Source organism: Nesoenas mayeri (genome assembly GCF_963082525.1).
Source record: "Nesoenas mayeri genome assembly, chromosome: 10".
NCBI lineage: Eukaryota > Metazoa > Chordata > Aves > Columbiformes > Columbidae > Nesoenas > Nesoenas mayeri.
Window position 1 is genome coordinate 14,377,184 of NC_137560.1, and position 9,975 is coordinate 14,387,158.

The window sequence follows — 9,975 nt, forward strand, 5'->3', positions numbered from 1 at the left end:
CATCAGGGGTGTCTCCCTCTGCTCAGCCCATTCTCCCTAATGTTATTTCTCTAATTTTGTTATCCAGAGCAGGTTTTCATCCTCTCCGACACCCCTTCTCTGATCTTGGTCAAAGCATTTAATCTCTATGACCTATTTTCCCCATATGCAGACTAAAGGATGCTGTGAGAACACGCTAGTACTGTGCTTTGGAAATGCTATTTTTTTTTCAACATTATCTTTTCTCAGATTTCAGAAGGAATATTTATCCTCTAGTGCCTCCCCAGCCCTTTCTGTTTTTTCATACTTTCTTGGTGTGCTCTCAGCCAACAGGACAGACTTGCAAAGGGCCATTTCTTGGTGTGCCAGTACCATGTACTGGTTCATTTTCTGCCATGTGTCTGTCCTTGACATTTAGTTCCACATTTTCTGGAATAAGGCCTATTGTTCAACACCCATCTTAACCCTGAATTAAAGCTACTGGAGTTCCTTCTCTTTTGTACTAGTGTGGCCAGGATTACAATCTGCCTGATACCACAAGTACCTAAAATATAAAATTAACTTCAAACAGTGCTGATTCTGCCCTCAGAATACATCAGAAGTCCCAAGACAGTCCTGAAAGCTACATGCAAGCAAAAGGCACAGTCCACAGATAAGCATTTTAAACTTTTTTGGTATTCTTTTGCTGTAGCAAGACCGGGTCTGGTTGCCACTGATGGGTGATAGCAAAGCATCCATTATCTTCAGTAAGAGCCAGACTCTCCCATCTAGTGAGGGCATCCCTGAGATGGGGGATGCCTATGCACAAAGACTGGCATTCAATGCAGCAGTGCAGCTTGATAAGTCTAAATAAAACCATCGGGTCACCCAAAGGTGATTTTTTCATCCCTCTTATACATGATGGACTATACAACTTGTGCTTCATTTTTCTAGAAGTGAAAAATATGGTCCTTGCAGCTTTTAAGGAGGTTTTAAAATAACTATTCTCCCATCTCTGTAGTTTAAATAGAATCATAACCATACTACTTATAGCCTGGAAGAGAGATAGGATGCCAAAATATCAGGCATTTTTAATAGACTAAGAGAAAGAAAACATTGGCTTGGGTATCAGCAGGAATAAGAAAAAGAAGGCAAGATTTGAGTTCTAGGCCTCTACATAGAAAGCTTCTTAAGCTTTAAGGAAATAGGATTCTGCAAAAGTTGGAACCCTGCTGAAAAGACCTAATAATAAACCAGGCTTATAAGGTATACTTGGAACACAAATCCCAGCAACAACATTGACATCTTGCCCCTAAGTCTTTGTATCACAACTCTACCCTATTATTCTCTAAGATGCATTAAGCCATGATCTGATATTCCAGGATGAATACATAATTAACACTGATAACCAACTTCTGCTGTGATCTGAAGTTCTTGACAGCTTTCCTTCTGTACCCAGATGTATTTTCAAACAGCTTTGGAAATTACAATCAAGTCTCACTTTGTTTTCAGGGTACTCCATGCATCGCCATATTTCTTAGCCCAGCTCTGGCAGTGCCAGCACAGCTCTATCCTCCTCCTGCCCACCTTTATGCATCTATACCCAAATTGCAAACTTCTTTTGCACTCCAGAAATGCTGCCTCTCTGGCGTTCAAATCTAAGTTGGGGGTGGAAAGCAAGACATAAAACCAAACCAGAAGACTCTCCTAGTTTCATTCCCTGCCTAAATCTAGAGCTGCCACCTCAGCCCTCTTCTAATCTAACTGTCCAACATTTCTGTGCTCACTTCAGTCAGGACAACTATTTCTCAGTTCATGTCTAACAACTTTGGACTACTCTGTACAGAATTCCTTTAACAGACACAGATTTCTTCATGGAAATTGAGCTTATTTCTATCATTTTGTGTATGACTCGCTCCAGCACCGCGATGACCGATGTTTTTTAAATGTTATATGATACATCAGAAAGAAAGTGCATCAGGGACAGCTTCCTCTGAAAAGGCTAAAAAGTTGTGTGAGGATCCTGCCATCAGGCTGCCACTCAAAATACTTTCAGAGTAGTTTTTGTAGAACGTTAAAGTAGGTTAAAATGCCATGCTTCATAAATGTAAATTACCCATTAAGAATAGTTTACAAATGAGTACAGTATGAACCAAGACACCATGTTAAAAAACTGCCAACTAAAATTAGCGATCCATGATTACTCACTCTTTTCTATCATTAACAGAGGAGCAATTAGCTAAAACGGAAATTTGGTTTCAGTAGACACAAAAATTGTGCTATTTAAACCTGTTGCCCATCATGAACTTAAGTCTTCTTAAAAATCGCTTTAGTCACTTTTATTGGTATAAACACCTAAGTTGAGAGCTAACAGCAAATAAGGATTGTGCTTGTCCATAATAACCTCAGCTGTGAAATCTACTCAGACACAAGACATACAACCTTCCACATACACAAGTTACTTGTCAGCAAAGCAGAATGTTGCCATTCTGAAACAATTACATACAGTAAAAGTTTTCAATATTTTATTAAAGAAAACAGTCAAAATGTACAAGTATTACCCAGGTTTGTAGATAACTTCCTAGAAAGGCAGTAAAATATGAATTTCAATCTAGGTTTTAAAAACTGCTATAGTTGATAATTTTTAAAGTTGATATTTTAAAACCACATTTCACAAATAGTTCTGAAATATTACCAAATGAATAGTGCAACAAGAAAATTGAAATTAGTTCTACACTGTTTGCATGTCAAGCAAAAGTTATAAGTAACTGCTTCAAATACTCAAACCATTTGAGAATGAATGAACCCAACAGCTCCCACCAAAAACTGACTTCTGACCACATTAGGAACGTCCTCTTCTTGTTCTTCACTTAAAATCAAATGATAATAAAACAACACCTCTTGAGGTCATCAAAAATAACTTTAGTATAAAATTGTCTTGGCCCTTATCAAATATTACATGAGTAAAACCGTTAAGCCTTTATCAAAACAGACAGGAATAGGGAAACAAAAAAAATGTCATGGCCTTAATCCGTATCTGTTGGAATCATGTCTAGAAACGTTAGAAGCAAGACCAGAAACTTGGAGCCCTGTTTTGTTTTTAAAAACCACACAATCACAAAGAAAAACAGCTTCTTACTGCCTAAGGTTTAGGGGTGTTCTGCTCAAGTACCTGTTCCCATAGACAGCAACTTCTTACGTTCTGAAGAGAGCATACGCAAAATATAGAAAAATAAATAAAATAGCTTCTTACAGCCTAAGGTTTGGGTGCTGGGTGGTGGTTTAGTATGTCCCCCACAAGTCACACTCTCTTGAGATCATATGCAGAAACATGGAAAATTATATCCATCTTTCTTTTTTAGAAAGAGAAAAGCCCCCCTACATCCCAAAGCTCTTGAGATCGCAAAGGATGGTGCCCTGGGTGCTCTGGATACTTTGGCAGCATGGGAAGTGGGCTCGGAGACAGACCCTGAGCTCCTTGTTGAAGATGAAGCAGAGGATGGGGTTGACCCCTGCCTGGGCAAATGTCATCCAGACTGAGGTGGTCAGGTAGACCTGGGGGATAGAGCTGGCCTTAATGAAGACCCGCAGGTAGCAGGCCACAATGTAGGGGGACCAGAGGAGCAGGAAGAGCAAGGTGATCATGTAGAACATCTTGCAGAGCCTTTTCTCCATCTTAAACTCCTCGAGCACCAGCAGCCTCTTGATCTGGCTGTGGGTGGCCTGCCTTATGCCCACGAGGGTGGGTGGCGTGGGCCCCCTGCCAAAGCCAGCCGTCCAGTTTGCAGCTGCTTGGCCAGTGGCTCCTGGCCCGTGGAAAGTCCAGTTTTGGCTGATGGCCGGTACCAGCTGAGCTGGCTTCATCTTGCGGTGGCCATGGATGAAGAAGAGCAGCTTGATGTAGACCAGGTGGGTGGCAGCAATGACAGCCGCCAGCATAAGCATGAAGCCCAGCGTGTCATTGGCCTTTACATAGCGGTGCTCAAAGATGCACTGCTCCTCTTCCCGGATGAACTTGTAGGTGCCCACATCGAAGACAGGGGGGAAGGCCATGGCCATGGAGAGAGTCCACACCATGCACACCACAGCCAGGCAGGTCCAGCCCGTCATGCGCTTGGCATAGAAGCGGTGGTGAGCGATGGCCATGTAGCGCGTGACCCCCACGCAGAAGAGCAGGAAGGCGGCATGGAAGCAGAAAAGCACGGCCAGGAAGGCCAGCACCTTGCAGCTGAGGGGTCCGTGGGGCCAGGCAGCCCCGCTGCGCACCGAGAGCATGACGAAGGGGAAGCAGGCCAGCGAGCGGAGCCCATCAGCCAGGCAGAGGTCCAGCAGCAGGTAGTACGGGGCGCGGTGCAGGTGCCGGTCCTTGAGGATGAGCCAGGCGAAGAGCACGTTCCCCGCCAGGCTCACGCACAGGATCAAGCCCAGGGTGGCCAGCTTCAGTCCGGAGGCGCTCAGCAGGCCGCCGGCGCTGGGCAGGTGCGGGCTGCTGCTGCTCCCCAGCTCGCTGCTGTTCGCCATCGGGTCCTTCCTCCTCCTCCTTCTTCTTCTCCTCCTCCTCGGCGGCGCCGCGCAGGCAGGCTCGGGGGCTCAGCGCCGGGGCAGCGCGCCGGGGCCGAGGGCCGCACCGCCCGGCGCCCCCATGCCCGCCGCCGCCGAACTCCCCCCGCCGCCAACGCCGCCGCCGCCCCGGCCGCTCCGGCGACGCGGGGCGCTGCCGCCGCGCTCCCCGCGGGCCATGAGGCTCCCCCGCCCCGCGGCCGCGCTAGGGCCGGGCCCGGCGCCGCCGCCGCCCCATGGGGCTGGGGGATGCGCTGGGGGCGAGGCGCGGCGCGGAGCCACCCCCTTACCGCCGGCGAGCTGCTCCTCCGCGCCGGGCGAGGGGCCGGCCGAGCCTGCGCACAGCAGCGGCGGCGGCGCTGCCCAGCTCCCGCCGAGGACAATGGGGTAAATCCCCCTCCCTCCTTCTCTTCCCTTTCTTCCCTTCCCTCCTCCTCCTTCTTCCCTCCGCCCTGCCTCCGCCCCCCGCGCAGCCCGGCCCCTGCGGAGCGCGAGGCTGAGTCAGGCGCGCAGCGGCGCGGAGGTTCCGCTGCCGCAGCGGAGCTGGGAGCGGAACGGAACAGCCCGCAGCCGGGGGCCCCGCCAGCCCCCGCCCTTCTCCCGCCGCCTCCGCGGGGCGGAGCCGGGGGGATGTAGCGGCGGGGTGGGGGGTGTCGCGATGGGGCTCGGAGGCATCCGGGGTGAGCGCGGGATCCCCGCGGCGCCGCTGCGGGGTGGGGTGAGCGGCTGCTGCCGTGTGGCCTCGGACAGCCCCCGCGTCCCCTTCTGGATGCGGAGGGTTGAAGCCGTTTATCGCTTATGCAGCCGATGTGTGTATGTGCATGACACAGGTGCGTATATGCCCATATGCACACGTATTGGATCGATACACACCTGCGGCAGGTATCAATATATCCATGCATTAGTGATATACCCGTGTCACATTCACCAATGTACTTCTGTTACATATAGTCATACCAAATAGCCATTTAACTGTCTGCACATGGGAGGGAAGTCCAGTAGTGCCTGTTGCAGCAGAGCGTCCAGGCACATGGTTCCTTGATGGGTAGGGAGGTTTGCAGCAAACTCGCATGGTGAACCGGTGTGAAAATCAACGAAAAGATGCCTCTGCAAGTCAGGAGCCTGAGGTCTGGGGCCTGACATGGAGTTCCTAACAAGACATAAGGAGAGAGGAGATGGCAAAATGTCCCTAAAGCACATCGACGCTTTCTACATTTCTGCATTGTGCAGGTGCTTACCAGTCTCTAGACTCAGTTACACGAGGTCTGTGGAGGACTGAGCAGCTTTTTGTGTGCTGGGTAAAATGCCTTTGGCCTGACTAGTACAGAGCTTCTGCTGATTGCACCCACACTGTTGGTGCAGTCTTATAAAATGCAGTTTAATTAATGCAGGACAGTGACATGCAGAGCCTTGTCCTTTCTCCCACTTTGCCATCCTTCTGTATGTAGAGTAAGGTCTCTCTGTGTGCCTTGTAAAGCACACACCACCGTGCAGCCCTGGGCTTGCTGGAGATGCTAATGCAATTATCGTACTGTTACTGAGTTTCCTTCATGTCCTCTTGTGAAGGACACATCTGAAATCCTTTTTGAGCATTCTATTAAAAGCCGTCAGTAAATTCAGCATTATTCCAGAAACGATAGCAATTAAATCGTCTGCATCAGCCCTAAAAGTGGATGTCAGTGGACCAGATTTTTAGCAGATCTTTCTGGCTGGTTTCAGAAAGTGCCACTGCATCTGACAGGGACCAGGTACAAACTTCAGTTGTGCCACCAGACATCCAGAGCAGCTCTGCTGAACTCCTGGCATTTGAACAGCGGTAGAAGCAAAATCAGACTTTGCCCCGAAGATGTGTTGAGGGCAATCTGTATTACACACAGGATTTCATTTGCCTGTGGGTCAGGTTTGTATCTGTTATTTATTACTAGTGTTAGGAAAGCAAAGAAATCCAGAGAGGAAATAAAAAGTGGCAGATAATTGAGGTTGCTTTTTGCTTCCTACCAGTATATCTGAGCTGTTTTCAGTTGTTAGGTTTCTCATTTGCACTGAAGTTTTACTGTGACAGAGAATTGCCCACGGGTTGTTCAGTGCTTTGTGCAATTTTCGAGGTGTTTCTCACATCCACGCAGTGACCTGAGTGATGGGTGCGTGGTGTCCCCTCAGCAGCCCATGCACCAGCATCAGGAGTGGTGCCTTTCTGGAGGAGCTGGGGATGTCATGTTCCTCATTTACCTGTGCAACACAGGACCCTGTTCATGGGCTCTCCCACAGCAGGGTACCAGCAGTCAAAGCGCTTTGCCAAGCACGAGTACGAGGATCTGTCGTCCTTGGGGGCACCTGGCTTCTCAGAGAAGCGGAAGAGACCTTATGGCCCATATTAGCTCTGTGATCTCTGCCATTAAGTGAGCAAAAGGGAATAACACACCTGCTTCCCTCCTCTGTGCCTGCAGGTAGGGTTTCTCCTCTCCCTGAATGCTCGCCAGTGCAGCTGAGCTGGCTCAGGAGCTGCCGTAATTCACTGCTATCTTGCCAGGCCAGCAGCAAATTGCTAGCTCATCTTTCTCCCACCTGTAGCAAGGGGAGAGCTGGCAGGGAATGATATTTTTTCCATCTTTCTGGGTCTGCTCCCCTGATAGGGATGCTTTGTAGTGCTGTAGGTGGTTCGAGCCAGGAATTTGGGGCCAGGTTCACTTGCGGGGCTTGCTGAGAGGTGCATTGCTAAAGGAGCAACTAGAGGCAACAGGGAAATAAAAAGCAGGTGTTGGCTTAACAGGCTTCAAACAAGCTGGCTCCTTGCCTCCAACGTGGCCGACTTGAGGTTAGATCCACCAGTGTAATTCTGCCTGCTAGTGACACCCCAGCCCTTGTTCTCATCTCCCTGCCAGAGAAGAGCCCTCCCTGCCCCAGCCGGGTGCCGCCATGCAGGCATGCCTGCACTTCAGGGTGCTGCACCTCCTATTTGCGTCAGCCCCATCAGGTTCAACCAAGGTCCTTGCCCAGGCTCAGACTCAGATTGGACATTAGAGCAGTGCCAAATTTATGGTATTTGACTGAAAAATAAGAAATAGGATATTTAGTAACTGCTCTGCTGTCATGGAGCTGCTCAAGGAGCTTTTCTAGCCTGCCGACAGCAGTGCCCTGGGGAGGGGCCCACCACGAAGAGTCAAAAGGAGCTGCAGGGACTGCCTTGACACCCCTACAGCAAAGCCTTCACCCTCGGTGCTGCTTGGTTCTGCAGGATGCTACCAGGCATCCAGCCCACGGCATGAGTGTACCCCTGGGCACGGCACTGAAACACCAGGCTCCAACCTCCAGTGCCCAGGCAGGGGCTGGAAACACTGGGTGTGCATTGATTTGGGCATAGTCAGACAAAAGCCAGATCCATCGCAGCAGTTGTGGGGAACAGGTAATTTCCAGAGATTGTAATGAGTGTGTTAAGCTATTAATACTTCCCTTTCTCACTTCAATCACTTTCAGAAAATGAGTTTAATGAAGAGTTGTTCTCTGCTTACGAAATGGTGCTGCAGAAGCTAGATGGATTCGTCTGACCTTTCAATGTGCTTTACTTGAATTGCCTGCCTCTTCGTGTTCTCCACTCGCTGCCTAGAATGGGAAAGACAGCTGAAATACAAACTCTTACAGCAAATACTGTGGCGTACTGCTTTCTTTCCACCAGCCACCAGTATTCTTCCCAAAGCCTTAGCTATTTATCATTTGTGATGTTATTTGTGTTCTTGTGTCTGAAAGCTCTGTGTAACATTTCTTGAAAGAGAAGTATCTTGTATCCCTTGGCACTACTGCAGTACAAATCAAAGTGTTATCCCCAATGTGACATAAGAGAAGAAGCAGAAAATGTCTGAACATGCCTGAAGGACAAACTTGGAGCCTCTTCATGGCAGAGACACCACCAGGAAGCAGGACAGGTGAGAGCGGTCAGCCAGAACAACTTTGCCATCGCACATAATTCAGGCAAGGAAAGTTTTCAGGCTTACTAATCAAAGAGATGGAAATGTCAGTCAGGAGCAGAAAGGGATAATGGGGGCTTGAGTCGGATGTTGGCACAAAAAAGATTTGGATCCTCCTTCCCAGCTTCCTGTAATTCCCAGACAGCTCTCCAGATGACAGTCATTATTTGTGTTATCTTTGCACCTAACACAGTGAGTCAGGGACCAGGGTGCTACATAAGCAAAACAAAAAGCTGTCCCTTTTCCAAGGGAACTTGAAATCCAACTGTGAGATGGGAGAGAGAGCCTATATGAACACTAGAGAAGGGGGAGGAGGAGTGAACAGTGAGGCTGCAGCCTGGGGAATGGCATCGGTGCAACTCATCCCTGCAAAGGAGGGAGTGCAAGGAGATAATGAGGTAGATTTGTGGGTGTTTACAAGGATCACAATAATGTGACCATGACAGAAGATGGCACGTTAAGGTAATGTTTGAGCACTGGCTAACATGAATGTCCTTGCAGGGGCAGGAGTTGGACTGGATGATCCTTGTGGCTCCCTTCCAACTCAGGACGTTCTATGATTCCATGAAAACAGTGTGAGAAGTTTTAGGTCTGCAAAATTTACAGTACTACCCAAAATAACTGCATTGCACAGGACTCATGATTGCCCTCTGTAACTGGAGCACAGCGCTGGTATGTGCCAGTGAAACGAAGAAAGATGTAAGCCAATGCTGGGAAACTCCCACCCTACCTCTCACTTCCAGAGGGTCCAGACGACAGGTCCGGAATGGGGCACTGGGGGCTGCCATTGGGCCGGGAAGAACATAGGCAAGCAGAGGCTGGATTTGTGCTCAGCAAAACGCTAATGAAGCATTTTGGATGTGGTTTTGTTCACAGAACTATTAGCACAGTTGTGAAAATGTACAGATGACACCAAAGTGGGTGAGAGCATTAATGTTGCTGCTGAATCCTGGTTTCCTGGATGGCAGCAGAGGATCTGCAGGCAAACAGTCACATAGCTCTATCTTTCTGGCAGAGAGGTATCTGACAGCTAGCTATCACATTTTTCAAGGGCTTGTTCCTAGCTGTTTAATACTTCATATGGTCTCTTGGGGAGGGAGGAGGGAAGAACGGAGGAGTATATTTGGCACAGCAGGAAAGTGGACTCAGGTCTTTTCCATCCCTTAGTGCTGTGCTGTTGCAGAGGGAGAGAAAGCCTCCTTCCACAGCGGTACTAATCCTCCTCCACAGCAAGCTGAACGTTTTGAACTTGAACAACTCCTCTCATTTTTCCCCCATGTGATTGTGAGTCAGGCTGAGCTTCTCTATTCTTCTCCATAATTGAGTAGGAGATTATTTTGACTGGAAATAACCAGACACAGGTATCATGGCTGTGAATGCCTCCGTGCACACCGCTTGCTAAAAGTTCTGTAGCCTTCTGCAAAGGAAGCTGGTCTTTAAAGACTTTGCTCAATGGAGAAGGAAGAAAAGCAGAGGGGAAGAATAGCTCCTTGTG

The 9,975-nt window shown here is 48.8% G+C and overlaps 1 protein-coding gene across 1 annotated transcript; it reads right to left on the reverse strand.

Annotated features, from left to right (window-relative positions):
- Positions 1-3,336: 3,336 nt before the first annotated feature.
- Positions 3,337-4,479, reverse strand: GPR27 (G protein-coupled receptor 27; the record flags this gene model as incomplete). The annotated part of the gene is made up of 1 exon (XM_080350467.1): positions 3,337-4,479. One exon carries the CDS (start codon positions 4,477-4,479, stop codon positions 3,337-3,339), a length of 1,143 nt encoding a protein of 380 aa, XP_080206593.1.
- Positions 4,480-9,975: the final 5,496 nt, after the last annotated feature.